We start from the raw sequence: 22,949 nt of genomic DNA, 5'->3' as shown, positions 1-22,949 counted from the left end.
CTGAATCAGTTCAAATCCTAACAAGAATATATCAACAAATATGGAAAACAAACAATGGCCCACAGATTGGAAATGTTCAATATGCATTCTGAACTCCAAGACAGAAGGTGCAAAAGAGCGCAGCAACCATAGGACCTGTGCACCAAGCATAATATGAAAGCAAAGTGATGTTTAAGATGTTGCAACAAAGAATTTTACCTCATATTGGCTAAGTTGGCCCTTCCATGTTGTGTTTTTGGAGGTGGGCAAAACCCTTTTTGTTCTGGCAGGCCTTTAGTAATACTCTGGGCCTGTGGACTAATTTTCTTCTTTATATATTTTTCATTAATTGTTTTTCTTCTTCTGCCTTCAACTTTTCCTAGCATTATTATCTTCTCCAGCGAGTCTGAACTTCTCATGATCTGGCTAGATTTAATCTTATCCAGGTATCCTTATATGTTCTGTGTACAGACCAAATAGTTTGGGAGATAAAATGCACCCTTGTCTAATGCCTTTGCCTATAGGAAACCATTCTGTTTCCCCATATTCTAAGTGTAGCTTCTTTTCCATGGATCCCGATGATCAAGTGCTGAAGCTTTCCTGTTTATTTATCCATAGTTTATCATGATCCACATAATCAAAAGTTTTGCAGTAGTCTGTAAAGCATAGACTGATCTTTTGAATTTTTTGGTATACTCTAATAGCCAGTGTAGTCTCTACTACCTAATATCCAAATCTCTTCTGGCCTATTAAAGACTTCGAAAATACAATATTGTAAATAATAATTAGTTACACTAAAATATATAAACACACAGCAGATACATGCACACATACATGCTCTCTGAAGCAGTGTCAGATGACCTGATTGAAAAACGATCATAACCTGATACCACTGCCAAAAAAAGGGGGGATGGCATGAAGGTGGGCCTTTGTAGGAGGTTGATTTTGTAATTTGGGAACAGCTGCTGAGAAGGTCATCTCTCCTGCTGCCACCTTCCAAGCTACTCTTAGGCATCTGGAAGAGGACTTTAGATGGTGAGTGCAAAGTATATGTAGCTTCATACTGAGAAAGGCAGTCCATCAGGCATTGCGGTATTGAGAACTCTACTGATGAAGATGCATTAACATTGCACTTAAATGATTAAAGGTGGCTTGTATGTTTATCAGCAGTCATTTAAATCACCAGAAAGAGAAAGTAGACTGAAAAATGGCAGTGGACATGAGGCTTGTATTTGACTGAGTGCATTATATGTACGCAGTAAAACGTAATTTGTTATCTGTAGGACTCCTTTATCAGGCTGTTAACAAATGCAGTGTGGGGGTGGGGAGAAGTTCCAGAAGGACTAGATATGTAGACAGAGAAGCCTGTTGCTTGAAAAATGTTGTCTTTCATTGAGGGATTTTGCAGGAAATTAAGGAAATCATGCACAACATGACATTGTTTCCTGCAGCTAGGAGATCTCACACAATAGGAACAACAACAACAGAATTTGGGGTGGAGGATATATTCCTTCCCATTCAGAGGGAGCACCTCTGCTTGAACTTCTGATCCTGTCTGCTTCTCATCACACATTCCTTTGTGTGTGTGTGTGTGCATAGCCGATGTTGCTTGAGAAATTTTAATTTTGCTTCACTATTTATGGCACATTGGAGACAAACAGCCTCACCAGCATTACCATTACTTCATTCGTCTTTTTTAGTCATCAGTGCTGACTGCTTATGTCTTTTACATTCACAGGGCTGATTTCAATTTTAAGGAATCCAGTACCTTTTCAGGAACTCAGCAGAAATGATGCATGTCAACTCATTTGGAAGTGCTTTAAATGATGGGGGAAGGGGATAGTGTGTGGGGGAGAAACTTTAATAAATATGTAATAACTTGACTGACATTGATTAGTGATCATAGATCCAAAAGGGAGAGGGAAGATACAAAGAATAAGGCTACATTTTTGCAAGTTTTGTTTGCTTTTAAATTCTGGCTGATTTCCGCTTTTGAGAGTACGGTGGTAATTTTAAATATGGCTTTTTATATTTTGAAAATCAATTTTGAAAGGTGTTTAGAGTTGCTTTAGGAAAACTTCTTGTTAATATGTGCAAAACTAAGCGTCTTTCCCCCTAAGAACATAGATCACTACAGGATCTTCTTTGTTAGGAAAAGAACACAATCAGCAACAAAACTCCTTGGTCCAGTAGCAGCCTTGTTAAGACATAACAATAAACCATAGCAGACAAGAGAAGCAATTGGAAGCTCTGCTTCCTGGGTTTTATTTTTTATTTTATTTTTTACTGACTTACCATTATGTCTAAATATCAGCCTAAAAAGCACCAATTATATTGTTAAATGGCAGGGAAACTTTCCCATAGGGATGATTATGGCTGACATGGCTGGCAGCACTGGCTTCCTGATCAGGATTATGTATCTGGCAACCTGTTCAGGCATGGGAATCATTCTGAAATTCCCAGTACTGAATGTGACAAGCCACACATGCACAACACCTGTTTGTGTGCATTGTCCCTGATCCAATAAGGAAAGTCTCATGAAGGAGCCAACTTTCATGCATCTGCTGTTCTCCTTGGTTTGGGGCAGAGGAAATTTTCATGCACAACCCTCATGCAAAATAAATGGAAACTTCCTTCGATTCAAATGCAGCTAATGGAGAATGTGATCTTAATGAATTCAGTCCCTTGCCTTTTAAAGAAATGAGATTTTGCCAACAGGGTGTTCTGTACTTTAAATATTTTAAAGCATAGTAATGTGGAGCTAACTGACAGAAGGTCTCTGCCGGGCCAAGTCCATGTCATTCATTTTGCTTCCTCTTTCATTGTGTGTTCCAAATGTCCAAACCTGATGTCCTCCAGCTTCCCTCCTAGGAAATGCTTCAGAAACAGAGACAGTTTATTCCTCATTACATGATGGACAGTATATGGGTTCAGCTTAGGGTATTCTAAACAAACATGGCAGAAGTGATAGGTTTTGATTGTTAACCCAACCTTGGGACCTGATCCAAGTTTAGTCTTACTTAGACACATTTAAATCAATGCGATTTAATTTACTCTGAACTCACTTCCATTAATTTCAGTAAATCTGCTCTTAGGTGTGACCAAATATGAATCCAACTATTGGTCTCTGCATAGTTTATTTCTTAACTTATACACTGCATCTTATGGGTCCTTTAATTAGAATGATGTGGCCTAGTCCTTAGGGAAGCCGATTTTATTTTTACCTCTATGAGAATTGGGTGAGGTGTGGGATTCGCTGATCCAACCCCTCTGGCACCCATTGTACATCTGTTTCCAGAGACACAGCCAAAGTGCAATAATGTTCTTCTGCAAGCCATGTAGAGGAATTACAATCACCTTCAGATGTATGACTTTATCTCAGAAGGTGCATCTCTTCAGCTCTTGGATGATCATGTTTATTTTCCTTCACCAACCTTGTATTTCTGTCTGTTTTTGTTTTAACGGTATGGTTTGAATTGTACTGTCAACATGTTCTGGTTTTCAGATTAGCAAAAAAGAGTTGTTTTTACTTTGCCGCATTGTAAATCTTAATTAAACCAAGAAAATGGAATTTGTTTGACAGATCTTCTTGCTGAGATATATTCCCACCAAAGATGACATATTCAATAGAAATGTTTATTCCCAGGAATCCAGTTCTTTGAGAAGTAAACATTGTTAATAGGCTGGCACCTTATTCATAAACATTTGTGCTGGCGTCGCTGTCAGCAGTGCTAATCACTGACATTCTGTAGTCCTGAGCTTTATTGTTGTACTCTTCTTTTTTAAGCTATGTATATATGGCGTGCTGCATTCCAGTTTATCACCAGCTCTACCACCATTGCATACGGGGTGGTGCTTTCGTGTCATCAGCCGTTGCATCTCAGCCTGGATCTTAACCCACTGTGTTTCTGCCTCTGTGTTTCTAAAGTTTCATCAAGCACTTCTTTCTCCTTCCTTGCGACAAGCTCAGCCAGGTGCATGGATGGTCCTTAGTGGGCTGTTGTAAAACATGCATGTGGGCCTCGTGTGCATTGTAAAATAACCAAATTACTTCAACACACATAAATTTCAAGTATCGTTATGATCTTTCATAATTAGTGGGTAGGAAAAACATTTTCCACTGGCTATAGCAAAGCTCCATTCCATTAAAAGTAAGAACATGTTTTCAATATTTAGATAATTTCGCTTAAGTATTAAAGACACTGGAGGTTGGATAGATGCATTCTTTCATGCACTCCCCACATATTTCTTCCTAATGGAGTCCAACATAGTCTCTGTTTCCCCAGAGAAGAAAATAATTTACAATAAGCAAATTTTTATGCATTTACAAAATTTTGCATTGGCTTTAAGTATTTTTTCTCACCTTATTTGCTTTGTTCACTTTCATGGTTAGACTTTTAAAATAAGGGTAGCAGTACCCAAATTTAGCCAGACTCTATACCAGCCTTTAAAAGGATCCTGAATTCATTTTATCATCCTAGTGCCTGTTCAAACCCCTGAAGACAAACACACACACATCCCAAAAACAAAGCAAAAAAGAACAACAACAGCCCTGGCTTTCAGCTCTTCAGGATGAGCAATCAAACAGAATGCAGAGATTGGGGCTGATCCAAAACCATATTTCTTCCTATGATGAAAATACTTGACATTTATATAACAGTTAACAGTGTTCAGATTTTTTGTACGTTTGAACACAACTCTGTAAGATAGGTTTAGCATTAATTTTATTGTAGGTGTCACATGCTGGAGGAATTGAAGCTGAAAGAGACTAGTGGCTTGCCTAAACCCACACAATGACTGGGTTGATGCAGTCACTGCAGGGTTTTTGACATATGTGGGACGATTTTTGAATATTCAAACCATGGCTTTTCCTGTTTGTCTGAGTCTGGCAAGAAAATTTTGTTAGAATGTTTAAAAGAACACCCAGAACCCTTGGCTGTTTTAGGGTTGTATGTGGTTTGTTAAACCTGCCAACAAACCACCATTGGCTTCAGATGATACAACAAGCTATAGTTGTGGGTTGAATATTCAAAATAGCTGCCTGCTAATGTTGCAGGTGATTGTGCCTTAAAAAGACATGGTGGGATGCTTGATCATTGGAAATGTCCAGTGTGTTCATAGCTGCTGTGAGATTTTAAGTGCGGACTCCCAGGGTTACATACTTGGCAGCTGTGCTGCATATGCTGATGATTACAGCTATCTAAATCAGTTGGGTGTAAGCAAGAGAAACACTGGCTTGCTTCAGACATAGTGTGAAACCATAGTTAAAGTGCTATATGAAGAAGCTTCCTTGAGCCTTGAATTTGATTTTCCACTTCCTTTCTTGAAATTTTAGTTCCTGGCTAAACTAATCAGCTTATTCTTGTTTTTAATTCAGGAACAAGGACTACAGTCAGTTTAATCTATTAGAACAAGTTATGGTTTCCATAAACTATTTAAACTAACCACAATTTGTTCATATCAGGCATGACAACAAACTGCAGTTAGTTTAAACTCAGGAGTCAAAGCTTCCAATGTCTTCCTCTGTCACATAGTGGAAGAGAAAATGGAAGGAAAAGCACCTGAGCCGAGGCTCAGACAGGATAATTAGCATCATATCCAAATAGGCCCACCAAGTTCTGCTCTTCCTGCTGTATTCTCATGACAGCTTGTTCCAAACTGCTCAGGGGTTATATCCAGTTGGGGTGAGTTGTTCAAGCAAAGTTTTATTTTTATAACTAGCCATATGAGACAGTGCTCCACTGTACCTTCTGTTCCATCCTGAGCTATAAAAGCGACATATCAGTCCTTAGAGCTGCATCTCTTTCTAAGAGTCCAATTTCTGGGGGTTGGCCTTGAAAAGAAACTGGGCATGCTTGTTTATCATTTTCAAGAAGGCCCCATCAGTGGCTTTCTGGGAAGATGGAAAAAGACTTTCACATATTCCCAGGACAAAATGAAACCTAGCCTGTCTTCCTCACCTACCTGACCATGATGGTAGAACTACATCAGGAGGAAATCAAGATGTTCTTAGGTGAGGATACACCTGTGTGGAGTCCATTCTCATTCCTGGGGGTTTGGGGAGCTAAGTTGGATCTGGTGCTGATGCTTGTTCTTAGTTGAAGTTATGCTTGAATAATTTAGCTTTTCTGAATTCCAAAATGAACCAACAGGAACTGAAACTCCCAGACTATTGTATGGATTGGATAATATGTTTCCATAGGCTTTCAAATTTCTTGTCTCCTCAGATTTATCAAAATGCACTTCAAAATGTGTATTTTGAGAAGAAAGATATGTAGAAATATTCATACTGATGAAAAATATAGGCATTTAAATACATATTTAAAGACAAATTTTCATGCATTTTTAAAACAAGATTGCTGTGGAAATAAGACAGAATGGATTTATGAGTGAACATAAGTGAAAGTGGCATAGAACAGAAATGGATCAATTTGCTTATCCCTAATCTGAATTCTAATCTGGAATTAGCTGAATGAATGAATAAATAAATATTTTACTATTAAATTGATAGATGCGCTGTCAATTTTAAAACATACTTTCTTAAGAAGCTGTACTTCCCCCCATCCTCAGGTCACATTTAGACTGAATAAGATTGAATATGGAGAGATTCTGGCTAACATTCAAGTTTCTGTGTTTGTGGCCACTCCTGGGAACATAGAAGCAAAGGATGAGGCATAGGATTTAATAGTGGTAATATATTTACTTTTGCTACTTTCCTAGCCTGCTAGTCAAAGTTTAGTGGCTTAATTCCTGAAAGAGAACGCTTACTTCCTGACTTTCATTTGCTCCACAAATCAAAGTCGCTATAAACTCTGCTTTAGAATCTATTAGTTGTCTAATTTTAAAACTGGAAAATGTTTTTTTAATAGACTGCTCTTCAAATCCTTCTTTTTCTAGGATTCCCTGACAGCAAATATGTGACTTTCATATTTGTTGAGCCTTCACTTCCACTGCTTCAGTACTATTTTATAGAAGATTCAGAAAGGACATAGTAGATAAGAGGAATTCTGTGCTAGATAACATGTGCAATATGCCTCACAATTAATAATGGAGCAATATCTATTGGGCATTGAAATGCTGTTTTAAATTAACTAGTCATACTAGGCAAGCAGTCAGGCAGTTACATTGAATACCACAGTTATTTCTGAGCAGACAGATGTAATTTGTGTACTATTCAAACAACCTTTGAAAGACTTACGAGTTTTGATTATGTGCTGGCTTATTCTACCAGTCTCAGATTTCCAATCTTTTCTAAATACAGCAACTGTGAAATGTAATGATAGAGGCATGTTGGCATAAAGAGTGGATATGTCCTAAACTTCCTGATATAATGGATATAATCTTGCCTGCCAACAGTACTCTCCACTTTGTAGTAAAAGAAACGTTTTTTAAAAATGAAATTGATTCATGTCACAGTGTGTGCGCGTATGCATGTAGTTGCAGGGGAAAAATAGTACAAATGTGGAGATCCTTTCCAGCCTTCTTTTCCTTCTCATTGCACAATATCTGTACAATCCAATCAAAGTCAAGATTGTGCTTGTAAGTCTCATTCGTTACAAAGGTTACATGCTTTCATTGCATGCTTAATTCCTCACTGAGGTCAGTGGGTTTCCTATGCGCTCAGCTTTAGCTGTGCTCTGTTCTAATGGTGCAGTTGTTACGCCTTCATGGGGTTTTAAAAATCTTCTCTCAATATTGGGCTTGCATTTTCCAAGCATATAGTTTCTTGGAAATGTTAAAGCTTTGGCCTTGTTGATCAAATGTGATCACTATGAGGAATGTGCTGCTATCAGAGAGACACTGTTGTCAAGGATAGCTACTGATAATGTCTCTGTTGTGAACAATGAGGAGACATGAATGTAGGGATGATGTTCAGAGATACTCATAGCCAGCACTGTGACCCATCAAAGATACACCAAAATGTTTTGGAGATTGCACATTCCTGAAGCAGTGCAAAGTGAATTGATAAAGGTGTTCTCTGAGACCTTGTCCTAAGAGTTTAGGTTAGTTTCCACATGCATGGACATCAATCTGTGGGACACTTGAAGGCCATCTCTTTAATTGCAAAGTGACTGCTGAAGAGCATTGCATTTGGGGTGGAATCCTATATACTACTAATCATATCCTTTCTCTGAGTATTGATCCAAAGCACCATCCTCCATGCCCAAGAAAGATGTAAAAGATTTGTCAAATTGCCTTTAGTTGAAAAACTTTCAGGGGAGATGCCACCCCCACCAAAAAAGTTCAATAGGAAAAGCAGGTTGCTTACCTGTAACTGATGTTCTTCGAGTGGCCATCTGTGCATTCATACATATGGGTTGCTGCGCCTGCGCAGTGCCTAGGCTGGAAAGATGGAAAGCTAACGGTTTTGGCGGGAAAACTCTGCTCCCCTCCCCCTCAGCAGTATATATAGAGCAGAGTGTCTGCCATTTTCTCCAGTCTTTGGAGACCGAACGTTCGCCACTTTATGGAAGAGGATGGCATAACAACTTGTTAGGTACCGTGGTAATAGCATACGGTACTGATGACATAAAGTCCTAGCCAAATCCCGTTGTTGATCAGGCGGGGGGGCGACGATGTTATTCAGCCATTGCATAATGAAGAATTGATACCTGGCCAGGGTGGCTTCGTAATTAGACATACAATGACCAAGTCCTGCAGCCGCATAGACCCTGTGTGCCAAGGTATCAATCTTGTAGCCCTCCTTATCTTGGGGTGTGGTATGTCCCCTGGCTTCTCTGCCTTGGGATGATTCGACCACCACGGAATTTGGCTTGGGATGATGGAGCAAGAAGGGTATATCACTTTCACGGACCCAATACATGGATTCTCACTGTGGGCTGAGTCTGCCGTTCACTTTTCATTTCTCCAATAGAACCATCACTAAACTTTATTTATTTATTTATTTATTTAAATATGCCTTAGCTGCCCTTCCTCCAGAAGGTTTCTGGGCAGTATACAAAAGTGTGAACAAAACTGGTCACAGAACCGATTCTTGAGCTAGAGTATATGTCTTTTGTTACAGCTCTCCCTCCTCTTCATGTTCAGCACCAAGCTCCTTTTTTTGTGATGTGCATGACTGCATGGCCCTAAAATACCATTTAGACAATATCTTGTCACAACTGTAGGTCAGCACACAGACATGCGTTATAATGTGGGTAGGGCAGGAGAGAAACTGAAGAGATAAAGAGAAGCTGCAGCAAATTGGTACAAAATTAAGAAATAATTCAGTGGATTTGTGATGCATTTGTTCCACTTTGGAAAAAAAGACTTGAGAAACATGGGGCGCCAGAATCCAGGTGAAGAGAATTTGGGACATATCCCAATATAAATAAACACACATATATACTCTTGTATATTTTTTCTTAATGCACCTACAAATGAAGTTAGTATTCTGGAACTGTCCCGTACAAAAACCTGTGCAAAATTGTCCAGTACCAGAGCCCTGAGTTATTCATGCACTTGGGAGTGCAGGTTAGACTACCACAATGCACTGCACCATTGAAGCTTGTTCAGCTGGTGCAGACTTCAATCACCCAAGTGCTGATGGGGGTAAGAAGTGAGGTGATTTGATCATAAAACAACATTACTACGTCAGCTGCACTGCTTACCAGTGTGCTTCCAAGCTGAATTTAAAATGCTGTTTTTAACTTTCAAACCCTCAAATGCACTGGGACCAAAATATCAGAAGGCGGGCTTCACTTGTATCAGACTGCTCACATGTTAAGATCAGCAAGAGAAGCCCTCCTTGTCTGCCCACCTGTGATAGCAATTAAGTGAGAAATCACATGTGAAAGGTCCTTCTCTGTAAACTGGCCAGAGAAATTGGGCTATGGGGCAGTATAGTAATGAAAATAACTGCAGCAGCAATGCTCTGCAGTGGCCCCAAACTTTTGGAATAACTTGCTATTGGAGGCCTGCCATATTGCATCATAAGTTTGGCATACATATTATTTTACTCGGACTTTCACCTGATATAATTGTTGTTTTTGCTGTTTTAACACAGTTTTTGTGATTGTTTTTATTGCTGGTTTTCTCATTTGCTTTTACTGCTGTTTTATTCTGTTCTTACTGTTTCTATTGTGCTTTTACATCTCTTAATATCAATACCAGCTGTACATACTATTGTTGAATGAAGTGTGGGAGGGCTTCTGCCCTGGAAGAGGGCCAAGGAATATTTTTAATGAAAATAAATAATAAAAATACAAATTATTTACATGATGATGGAGAGCAGAGATTAGTGTGTCTGATACCTCCTTCCTTAACAACCATCCTTGTTGCCCTTCATGAGTTCAAGACAAACATCTGCAGCTGTGAGATATTTCTGCTTGTGAAGGTTTCTCACCCAATTTTGAAGTCTATAAAATCAGGGTCCTAAATAGGGATGGGGAAAAATTATTTTGGCTTGCATGGGAATGTGAATATCATTAATTTCGCACTCTCAAACTTCTATGCATACTGAAATTCTGTCATCCTTTGAAATATGCACTTCTCTAAATTTTGATGGCATGCTGTTATCAAAAATTGTGTGCAAAATACTTGCAAAATGTATATATTAGGCAAAATGCATAGATTCCAAGAAGGTGCACAAAGAGCATGAATTTTCTTGTGAAATTAAAAAAATAGCTGAATATTGAGTTAACTTGAACTAAAGACTGGAAAATTTCTGAAAATCTGTATTGAGCTATACTTTAAAAAATGAGAAATGGAGAGAAATTGAAGCTGACAAATGTATCTGTGCCTAGTTTTGTATAAATCGCAAGGAGCCACTCATCCCTGCTCTCTCTCTTATCAGGCGAACAGTTGAATACTGCTGCAGAACTATTAGTTCTGTAATTCAGTATGCAATGCCCTTGTGCTGAAATTTTGGACAATCTCTTCGGTTGTCCAGATTTCCCCTTTTACTATTGAAAGGAATGCAATGTAGATTCTTAATAGACAATACCACATCTGTGTGTTGACAAGCAAGGTGGGATTCACTTGGATCCCGTGGGGAAGCTTCGAGCACATGCTTTCACAGTAAAACTTCACAAGCTGCATGGGACCCTTTCCACTTTCCTAGCCTATGTTTGCCCCACAAGCCTACAGGCTCACTTTGGATGCACACTCTGGTCTTAAATTCCAAACTGTATATTTTCGCTTTAGTGATTTGGTACATTAAGTAATTATATAATGTAAATTGCCCTAGACGTTTGTGGGGAACTGTTTTCGGGAACTAATATAAAACACAATATAAGTACTTGTAGAATACTGTGAATAGAAGTGCATTTGAACTGTGCAAAGGGATGAGTGAAAGGAAAACACAAAAAAAATCCCTAGACCTAGAAAAGTTGTCTAAAATATGGCCAAATATGAAAGTGTCCAAATGGATTTTTAAATTGCTGAATTTAGTCTGTATAACACTTTGATGTTCTCATAACTAAAATCAGTCAGTTAGGCTGCAATAGGCCCCATTTAATATTATGAAAATCAATATTACATTGCATTGCAGAATGCAAAGCCTCATTGCGATTATGTTACTGGTGCCACTACTGATGCAAAGATGGTAGCCTGCATATGGCAGAACTAAACTGCCCTTTGGAAGGAGAGGAAGTTTGTGAAAGGTGCTTAGCAGCCAGATGCTATATACTGTCCTTGGCAATGTTTTCCATAGTATTTTGAGCACCTTAAGTCATCTTAGGTACAGGAGGGCAGTTTATTAATTTGGAAAAGTGATGATACTAACTGCACAAAAATGAAAACTTTGTGACAGCCAGCTTTCGGCTCATTCCTCAGCTTATTACAACCACCCGCTAAAAGGGAGGAGAAGAGAGAACTGACACTGAACAAAAATGGCTCTTTTCGCCTTAAGTTAGGGCCAAGCTACCTGTGGTCTTCAGGCTCAATGTGGCCCTTGGGCTAACTTCAGAAGTCCTCTGCACATGCTAAAAGTCTGAACAGATCATGTGTTCACAGTCCTTTTTCTGCCAGCCTGATAGATGGAGAAAGAGAGCATAAGAAGAAACAGAAAAGTGGAGATCTACTCACTGTTGGTATTTGGCCCTGAGGAGATTGCCTCTGAAGGAAACTGCCGCTCAACAGAAAAGAATGCCTGTCCATGCTGACCTGAATAGATTCCTTGAGAATTTGCACATACAACTTAACGAGGGAACAGTTGGGTACATCACATCAGGAAGCAGGGCCAAGGTGACATCAAAGCACAGCTAATTATGTATATTATGAAAAAGGCAGCATATTGTTATTAATTACTGCATTTTTACTACCAGGCAGGGAGCAAGACATCATGGGATTTTCTATCACTATTTAACTGGCCTTCAGTATTATGCATCTTGACCTGGAGTGGGACATTTGCTCCTCCAACTTGCATAGCAAAATTTCTCAAAGCAGTCTGCTTAGGCCAGGCCACGGCTTGGGTATCTCCAAGCACAAGAAAGAAGTATATGGGGCCAGGATGGAAAAGGAAGTCAAGAAAGGTGGGGACATGACCTCATGGTGCTGTGCAAATGCAGTTAGTCGCTCATCCTGAGCAGTCATTCCCAAAGGCAAGCAGAGAAAAAAGCCTTGAGAGGAAACCTCCAAGATATTTGGCTGAAGCTCTCCCTTCTACTTAGCTTCATAAGCAGCCTTTATAGGCCATACCCTGTCCTCACTCCCATAAATTCAGGAGAGAACTCCGCTCTTCTAGAACAGAACTCCGCTCTTCTAGAGTGCATTTGGAATGCCAGCTTGATAGTCAATTTTGTGCTACCTCATTATAACTCATGAGATACTACTTTCAGGAAAGTAAGTTGAATGTAGTATTTAAAAACACACAAACATATACAAACCAAGAAATGCAAACAGAATAAAGTTTCTTTTTCATTAAAGTCTCTCTTTTGCTTTCTCTCTCAGTTCCTTGCTCTTTCTCTCTCTTTTAATCCCAAAGAGATCAGGCAGATTTATGGAACAGAGAAAGACCAAGTCCACATAATATGGCTGTGAGTTAGAGTAAACTACACATCGGTGCCAAGTCAGTGTTGGAAATTATTCTCCTTTGCCGACAGTACCCTCATTACTGATTGTGCAAAGTAATTTATCAGACATTTCTTAAAATAAACCATTCGTTTATGCTAATAGGACTTGGCAGGCAGGAAAAATTGGCAGGACTTGAAGTTCACGGTGTTTTACTTTTTAAAAACAAAAATTACAATCGTTCTAAGTGTTTTGAGGAAACCGTTATCAGAGGCATGCATGCTTTTGAGTAAAGCAACAACTAATTGTGTGGTTTTCAAAATGGAAGGATGGGATATAATTCCTGTAATAAGGTGACAAAGCAGTTAGCTTGCCAGAGAGTTGAAATAGATTTCATTTTTCTGTGTTCTCTACTTGCTCAGCTTTGGCATTAATAATTGACTCTTTAACATCTGTCTCATGATTCATCTCTTTTCCATTAGCATTGAATTTTGAAATAACCATTGAAATTGCTGGACTTTGGTATGATATCCTTTATATTATATGTTTAGATTTGATCACACCAACATTTATATTTATTATGTATTTTTATTATTTCTGTGCTGGTTAATAGTAATGCAAATCCCTAAGCAGATCTTTAACTGTAATACAGTATACTGCTGTGAAGCCGCGGTTCAGCGTTCGCGGCTTCACTCTTTCGCGGGATTTTTCTCTGAGCAAGTCCAAGCTGATCTCCTTGCAAGTAAGCTGGTGCCTCGCCCTGCAGTGGTTTACTCACAAGGAGATAGTTTCATCCGAGTTTGGACTCGCTCGGAGAAAACGATCTCTGTGCATGCTCGCCCCTGCCCCTGCCTCACCACAAGTGTGCGCCCCCCCCCAGCGCACACTGCCTTGGCAGCCAGCGCCCATCACCGGTACCAAATTCGCAGTTTTTCACAATTCGCGGGTGCTTTAGGAACATAACCCCCGTGAATTTCGGGGGACTACTAATATTAAAATTATAATAATATTTCATAATAAATATTAGAATCACCATTAAATCACTTTTAAAATACAATACACTACTAATACTAATGCAGAGCAGTATAGAAGCAATAAAATGGAAGAGCATGATTGATTTAATTATGGGCCAGGGAAGGCCTGGTTGAACAGGTGCACTTTCAAGAGATATTTGAAAGTTTTTCTGCTATCTGAGCAGTACAAGATATTTTTTCACAAGCTGCGCACCACCACCGCCATGTAATAGCTCTTCCATGGACCTATTACATGGCAACATTCCAGTAATTTTGGAAAGTGGGATAATCCCAGGCTCCTTGATACAAAGGATCTATCTATATTCACCTATACATGTATAGTATCTATGCATCTATATTCACCTCTTTTTGATTAATTCTATATAGGATGACAGTATCTAAAAAGAAAGCATATCTGGCTAACCAAACTGCATGCTAGTTTGTTTTCTACCACTTTAACTGTAATGGCTTTCCCCCAAAGAAAAGCCTGTGAGGAAGGTTGGACTGATAGTCGATGACTGGCCCAAATTCAGTCATCAACTTTGAGCTCCATGGCTGAGTGGGAACTAGAACCTGGACCTCCTCGTAAGTCTCGTTCCAGCACTCTTAACCACTACATCACACCAGCTCTCTTAAAGCTGTGATCCCATGGGTTTGGCTTTTATATGCTATTATAACCCTCATGTATTCTATTTTATACATTTGCCTTTCTTCTTAAACATCTAATATTAATCTAAAAAATGGCCTGTTTTCACAAAGGTAAAGCTGCATCTTGGTGGTAGCCTCAGAAAATGTAGTGTTTAAGACAAAATAAAATGAAACAAACCACATCAGAAGCATGTACAACTATGAAAGTCTTAACCAGCAAAGAGTATTGTGGCACCTGAATTCTAACAAATTTATTCTGACATAAGTTTTTGTGGTCACTATCCAATTCCTCAGATGCTGACAATATCCGCAATATATCCGTACGGCTTTAAGGTGCAACAAGATGCTCAGTATTTTTGTTACTTTTTAACAAAAGAAACAAGGCACAACAAAGCAATAGAACAAGAACGACATATACCCACACTGTAACAATCAGAGATTCATTAATAATCTGCAACAGATCTTCAGGGCCAGCCCTTGAAAAATTGCTATTCCTTGATGGCGCTAACTTTATTATGGAAATTTACTGAGTATGCACTGGAGGGAGAGGTCAATTTATGGAGCAAATTCCCTACTAGACCACCTTTGGGTAAATGAAACAGATCCTGAAGATTGCTGGCTATCTTTGTTTTGCATTCTCTAGCATATGTACCTAAGTGTCAAACTGCACATTACATTAAATTTGAGGTGTATCACTGATGCTTCTTTCTGTTTCATACTCTTGAGGAAGTGTACACAGTCTTCATTTGTTTTGGAAGCAACATGTGCTTCCATGTGGTAGAAATTCTTCTCTCTCTCAGCCACTCAGTTCCACAAAACCCACTGCTTGGGTTTGGAGGGAAAACCAGGAAGATAGGAAAGCCTCCATTGTGTCATTCTCTCTCTCCCCCCCCCCCATCTCAATCTCTCAACTTTTGTGCAAGCAGCATGGGGGAAATTATGGATGAATGCAGCTCTGAGAGAAAGTCTGAAATCACACCTCCTGGTGCATTGCCTCATGGCCCCATTCAGGATTGGGTCCATCCGTACTTGTAAGATTAAGAAATTGAGAGTGGTCACTGCATGCATACATAATTCATACAATGTGCAATTTAATTTCACCTGCTTGATTGAGAAGCACACATTGCAAAACATGGCAGGTACACAGTGGCTTGTGCTGAACCTATTTGCACTCAAAGCTGTAAATTCAATTATTAGTAGTGGACTGGGAACTGTGTATGCATTCTCAATCAGATGCTCATTATCATAAAAGCTGACAGCACCGTATTTAAAGGATGCAGCAGTTGCCGCTCTAGGACAAGGAAACAGCAGTGAGAGTCCGAAGATGTGACTGGTGGGTTGGAATGGAAAAAGGGTTGTGCGCAGGGCAGGTGTGCACTCGAATCTCTGGACTGAAGCGTGTCTCTTTCACTTGGGAATCAGGACAATATTGCAGCTGTATCCGGTCTCTGTGCAATGATTGTGGGTGCTAACCTTTTTGACAATATTATGAAAGTTTAATTTTAAAGTCCTTTGTGTTAAAATCTAAATGTAGTACAGGGGTGCCATTGCATATTTGGAGAGGAAGAATTCCTTGAGTCTGCTGTTGAATACACTCATAATATGCATTGTTTAAAGGCAGTGCATTTTAAGAACCTTTCTTGTGGTTACTTTGTATATAAATCATCAGAAATAGAGGTCTGCATAAGCAATAATAGCATGCAGTGTCCTTTTCCTCTCCCTAAATGGCACCTCTGATGCAGGGCCTGATTATATACTCTTCCCCTTCTAGATGCAGATATTTTAAAAATCCTAACCTGTTTATGATTCTGTGTGGTGGTGGTGGTGATGTGTTTCTCTCTCATTCTCTCTCTCTCTCTCTCTCTCCTCCAAAGAATGTTTTTGAATGGCCTTGACATCTAGAAAATTACTGTTCTTCATTTTTCCCCAGCTGTAAACAATATGAGTGAAAAAAATACAACTCTGTTATTTACTGGTCAAATAACATTAGAAATGATGAGGCTATATGGAGAGGGGGAGGTTGAGTGGGGGAGAGAGTTGAGATAATTTATTCTCATTTGTTCCAGCTGAAACTTGACTGTTCACAAATTATGGAGAGAATGCACATATAGAAGGCAGCAACCAAACTGTATATAAATATTTTTGTTAAAAAATCCAACTTAAAGTCAGCTCCTATGCTCTGCTATGAAGAGTCAGCAGAGAGAGAGAGACAAAAAGCAAGCTGAAGCTAAACTCACAGTGCTGGCACAAAAAGATTGATCTTTCTCATCCTGACTGGGGAGCTAATCAGGTTGGCTCTAGGGTGTGATCCAGGAGCCTTGGGTCTGAGGATGGAGACCGAAGAGTGAGCAAAAAACTGTTCAATCCAACTTTTTATGTGAATTTACCTTATTTGCACCTCCTGACCCAAGCAGTGAACTGAAACTCGATTGCACTCTGAAAGTCATACTCTATTGAATGAAAAGATTCCCTCCTTCAAAAGAATGCATTTGTTTCTGGAACATTTTGCAAATGTAGACCTATCTTTCAGAGACTTTTTTTTTGGTGGTTGAGTTGCAGCTGGAGTAAATCCTGATCAAAAGTGAACTGAAACAAATTTCTTATCCATCTTGCTGTGGTGCTGGTGTGCCAAAAGCTGGCTGAGTGCACCACGTATTGAGAGGAGACTTGCATTAACACCGGGTTCCTGAGCTGGAGGTTTCAGTAGGGCTGTGCCTGGAGAAAGGAAAAGTGGGTCACAGGTATCAGGTGATTAATTTGAGCTCTTTAGCAAGGCTGTATTGGCCCAGAGTTATAACATTTCATTGCATTCAGCAGAATGAGAGGAAGTGCTGTAAAGTTTTTACCCCCTTTCCTTGTCCCAAATATCACAGAATAAATTTCACTTCATATGATACAGCATACTTATTGAAATTAAATGGACTTGGGTCTGGTCAGGGAGCTCAAGATGGGATATAAAGCATTGCTCGCTGTTCTCCCATCCAAACACTGACCAGACTCACGTTCACTTAAATAAAGGTGGAACCTGCAGTCCCTGTTCAGGGGAGTCTTTTTGGTACCAGCATAGCCGGGAAAGTAGCGGCATAGGACAAAGGAGCATCATGGACTCTTTCTGCCTTACCCGAGTCTTCCAGAATAACCCAAGCGGAAAGGACAACACCCTTCAACAGCTTCTATTCTGTTAGGAAAATGGCAGAAGAGGCTCCCAGTCAGGATAAAGCCCCCTTCTCCAGGTTGAAAAGGGCTGTTCTAATGTGTGGGAAAGAAACACAGTGCTAGTAACATTTGTGGCACTCTCCACTGCTGCCAGAGTTTTGCCAGCCTAAGCCAAAACTAACTGCAATGCTGTTCGTGCTTGCTAGGCATATGGAAATAGCTGTGAATTGCCACTGAATTTTAGCAGTGCGGTTTGCTGCCAAATTTTAGCTGCAAATTGGGTTTATGTTAGCACAACATTAGACCAGCACTGGAAATGAACAGACTAGAAGTCCAAAGTCCAAATATGGGTTTAGCAGAAAAATCCCTACTGCAGTGGGGCAACCCACCAAAACAGCCTAAAGAGGACTGAAGATGCTCAGTGGCCAAAGAAAGATGGTGGACTCTTGGAGGGGGGGGCAGTTGAGGAGGAGAAGGTGAGATGGAATAGAGTGGCTGGAATCTTGAAGAGCAGCTTCCTACGCTGAAAACTTGTACTTTTATTGTCTATAGCAGAGAGAGAGTCTGTAGAGTTGGGGGCAATATGGAATGTTCAGCACCAGTAAAAGTCAGACCAGGCTTGATTTGCTTAAGGTGACAAAGAAATCTGCAGCAGAAATGGAAATAGGAACCAGATCTCCCACCACTCAGTCTTTCCCTGACTCTAATTACAAGTCAATGTAATTAGAAGAGTGCCCAATGAATCTCTTGTAAACATTTAGGTTTTTTCCTTTTCTTTTCTTCTGTGGCATTAAAATGCATTTCCTCAAGAATGTCCAATATACAAGAAAGACAATTCTCTTCTGATATATGAAACTCCTCACCAGTCATAAGATATTTGGGGTATTTGAGGAAAGAGGAAATTGCTAAGGATTAGCTTTATGGCACTCAAACATGTCTCTGAAATGCTACTCTGTAAAGATTGTCAAGCAAAGTCAATAAATAAATAAATAGAAAGAGAGAAACCCCAATGGGATTATGGGGTTCTGTATCCTGTAGTTTATTAAATTTGTCAGCTAAAGCAGTAAGGGATTAGGGCAGTGGATTTAATAATCTTAGGAAATCCTTGCATGAAGCACCTATCTCTGGTCTTCATCTTAAAACGTGCTGTGGAAGCATTTGGTAGGAAATGAAGACAATGAACCCATGCTAGGAAGTCATCAGCTCAGTGTGATGTTTTTAGTATAATGTAACCAACCCATGGTTGTTGCTTACTCCAATGTCAATAGTTACATTTGGCATTCCTTTGAGCAAAGCGGTTCTCAGGCTATGTACAGGTGCTTATTTCTGCATAACATTAGGAGCAACTTATCCCTAACTGTTCTCATACTGTGGCCACTGGTCATCCAGCATCAGTAGCTTGATCTCTCTAGAAGCATTAGAAGTGGAGAGAAGCTCAACAGGTGGAGAAAAGTGATGTTTTTAATCTTTTGGAATAGAATGCCCCTGGATTCTTGCATAAATACCTTCTTGAGCAATTGTCATGCTAAGTGTGTAATAAGTCTTCTAAGCAACCAACTCAAAAGCAATGGGTTGATTAAATATGGGAGATGGTGGCTATTTATAAACTTAGGAAAAGTGAATCCTGCCTTTGGGAAGATGGAATGGCACCATGGTTTCCATTTACTTCCTGTGTTGAAACTCTTCAAAGTTTTGATTTTATTCCAACCCAGTACAGTTGCCTATGTTTTTTCTGACTTATATGCACATACACACAATATCAATATTGCTCCTTTTATATGTTGTATAAACTAGATTTTTGCATTTTAATTTTAAGCCATTTTATTGCCAATATTCTTTAAGCATATCAGTTTTAGGCTTAGGAATTATAATTAGGTTTCCTTTGTTTCTTTAGTTGTCTTGATTTATCATGAGATATGTTCTTTTGTTGCCTTTTTTCTGTTAGCTTTATTTCACAATAAAATAAAATATGATGGGAAAAGTTTCTTTGCTAATTGTTGCCACTGCTTCAAGTCAGTGGAGTAATAGAATTGACTAAAGGTGAGCCCTATGTTTGTTTAGACCAAAAGAAAAAGTGCCAGCATTTGCCAGCCAGTCATGATTCTGGGGAAATTTTGGAAATTGTATACATATTTTCTGCCTAAACATGCATAGGATTGCAGCTTGAACTATATTTGTAGAAAATTCTTGCCTACACAGTTTCATTCCTAAAAAATATAGCACTTTTTTCATTTCCATCTTTCAGACTATTATGAAAAATAAGCCTGTTTAGTGGCTGCAGTGGGAGAAATTTAAGCAACTCTCCCATTGATATAATGGGACCCATAAGTGTATATTATTAACTAGATCATGCTCAGTGTGCTATTCAAGAGTCTATTTCTTTCTGTGGAGTCTTTTGTCATATGGATATGAGAGACTTGTTTCATTCTCTATATCTTTTTTCAAAGCTTCTTGTAACTGACTGTGTAGCAAGTAGAACAGCAAAAGTCCCCATAACAAGAAGTTCCTCTCAGTGGCATGCTAGATTTTTCTTATTTAGGTGTGAAATTATTTCATGCTGCAGAAAGGATCTCTGGCAGACTTCAGCACAAGAATAGAATTTCACCCCAGGATTGGAACTTGTTGCATTTCTTGATAATAGTAAGATTATTCCTGATAGCAACTAACCTATGCATGTAGTAGGACTCATACCTTTTTACATGAGTCTTGGAATACTTTTTTCAGGTTACTCAGATACTGAATGCCATTTCTGAACCAAAGCACAAAATTCATTTGCAAAGGTGACCAGTGGATTTGGTTGTAATACTAAACCATGTTTTGGTACCAATGGGATGAGTGTAGTTCCCCTCCTGATATGCCTCTTCTTTGCATGCTTCCCTCTCCTCCTCTGATGAAACCATGTGGAAGAACTTGGAAATGTTTACCTCCAGTATTTTGTAACTTTAGGTTGCTGAGATGTCCAGGCTTGGACAAACCATGGCTAATTTTAATGATGATTAGTGAAAAGAAGCCAACTTCAAAACAAAGTATATGAAGCTTAGAATTGTTTTTTCTAATCCTGGTTAAGAATAACCATAGTTTAGTGTTTAGGTGATATACTAAACTGCAGTTGATCTAAAATAGAACTGGGAGCTTTCTATCTTCTCACAATTGTGCCAGAAAAGTTAGAAAAGACTCATTGAGACCATGGTTTAGCTTTGCTTGCAGAATGGGCTTGTTTTCCTTTTGCTGCTAGATTTTAGAACTTAAATATCCTTCTTATGACCTTCGCCTGCAGTACTTAGTTGGTCACTGTCAATGGACAGAAGGTTGTGTGAAATGGGCCATTGTTTTGCCCCAGCACGGCAATTCTTTTGTTAAACTGCAAATGTGAGATTTCTTGTACCAAGCCAAAGGAATGTCCTTCGATAATTGAACATACTGAACAAGCTAGAAAATATAGCAATTAAGATCATTACTATTAGGATAAGCGATTCACACTATTCTCTCGTCCTTGTGTCCAAGTGAAATAACATGACCCATTCATTATTATAGGAATGCCATAGATAGCATGAAAACAAATTCCATAGGTGTGAAAACACTCTGGTCTCATTACAGCCATTCAATTTTTTAATGTTTTCCATTTCTTGAACCAAATCTGTTTTTACTTTTGTATGTGGTCAGCCTTCAAAGCATCTACATAAAAACATGCTTTAGAAATTAAGTTGGCATTGCATCTTCCAGCTTGAATTCAGCCTGTTCTTGACACTTTTAAGGGTCACTTCTTTTTTGCCAAGTCCGTTAATGCTTTAAAGCATGCACGTTACAGTACATGCTGTAAAGTACAGTATGTTTTTAATTATTTATTTATAGTATTTTTATCATGCTGCTTAACCAAAAAAGGCTCTCAGAACCATTTACTAAAAAAGACAGTCCCTGCCTGCAGACTTGCAATGTAAAAGCACTCGACATACAAGGGAAAAGGGATGGGGCAGGAAGAATTTAAAATCATACATAGGTTCATGCTACAAAATGCTCTTTAGGCCAAATAGACCAACAGAGATTGGGTTAAAATATGGGTCTTCCTCTTGGCTCAAATGTACAAGTGTATAATTGCCCGCCATATTTTAAATGTGAAACGGTGCTCTGAGGAAATGCTTTGCAAGAAATTGGTGGACGTGATGGCAGGATAGAGGAACTAGCCAACCGTTTTTTTCCCACCCAAATACTGTGTAACTATTACTGTTATCAACTGTACCTTGAACCAAGCAGAAATCTTCTGTGAACCAAGGAGGAGGATGCCTTAGACTTAGAGGCTTTTGTTAGCTTCTCCTGGATCTGAGCTGCATTTCCCATACTTATCCAGGAATGCACAGGAGTGTGGGAAGCCCAAAGCACTCCATTCCATGAGTGGGCCTTTTCTCATGAAACTCCATTTGTGGAATTTGAGCTCCAGCCCACTATATCTTAAGAGCCCCAGGCTGAAGAAAGGTACACCAAACCATGCCTTAGTATTATGAGAATAAGCCTAGTTTCTCCACTGACTTAAATGCTGCTTTACCCCTCCCCCTTTGTCTTCTATTTACCCTCTGCACTCAGCCTATCCCACCTCACAGGGTTGTTGAGTGGATAAGATAAGGAGGGGTAAGATCATGCACCCCACAATGAATCATTGGAATTAAAAAGACAAGATAGAAATGTAACTAGCTAAATACATATTAATAACCCACATGTTTGATCACTGCTAATAATAATTCTCAAACATGTTTCTTAATAGGGTATGTTTGGAGGTGTTGGGGTGTGTATAAAATTAATGGTGTCTGGGTGTGAGGAAATGCCTGTGTATAACAGTTGCAGTTCTGCACCATGTACTTGTGTAGGTTTTGTGAGAGGATGATGTTGCCGAGTAGATGTGAGGCTGTCTTTTGTTGCTGACCAAAGGCAAGTATGGCAGTTGTGGAGAGACATACTGAGTGGAGGGAGAGAGGGAGAGAGTCAAGATGAATATTCTTAGATGGGCTTCAGTCAGTTCTGATTAGGCAGGGGTTCTAGCTTGGTGGAAAAGAACAGGTGGGAAATGGTAGCTAAGGTAAGACAGAGGACAGGTGGGAAGAGGGAGTCAGTGGTAGTCCGAGAAAAAGACATTTCCTGCTGGTTATAGACAGGACTAGGAGAAAGCATGAGAGAAAGTGAGTTCTTGCTCTGTAGCATAAATTTAGGTGG

The 22,949-nt window shown here is 39.3% G+C and overlaps 1 protein-coding gene across 4 annotated transcripts in view; it reads left to right on the top strand.

Annotated features, from left to right (window-relative positions):
• The window catches only part of SUGCT (succinyl-CoA:glutarate-CoA transferase), a 337,148-nt gene that overhangs the window by 289,221 nt on the left and 24,978 nt on the right, over positions 1–22,949 (top strand). The window contains exon 14 of one of the 4 annotated variants that reach the window (XM_044454181.1): positions 363–406. The exons of the other annotated variants lie outside the window; for them this stretch is intronic. Coding sequence (XP_044310116.1) covers positions 363–400 — 38 coding nt within the window. The 3' untranslated portion in view covers positions 401–406. Of the gene's footprint in view, positions 1–362; positions 407–22,949 lie in introns of those variants that run through there. 4 annotated transcript variants of the gene reach the window in all.

This window comes from Varanus komodoensis, unplaced genomic scaffold (assembly GCF_004798865.1).
Source record: "Varanus komodoensis strain SLA01 unplaced genomic scaffold, ASM479886v1 scaffold10, whole genome shotgun sequence".
Classification (NCBI taxonomy): Eukaryota; Metazoa; Chordata; class Lepidosauria; order Squamata; family Varanidae; genus Varanus; species Varanus komodoensis.
This window is presented reverse-complemented; position numbering and strand designations above follow the sequence as displayed.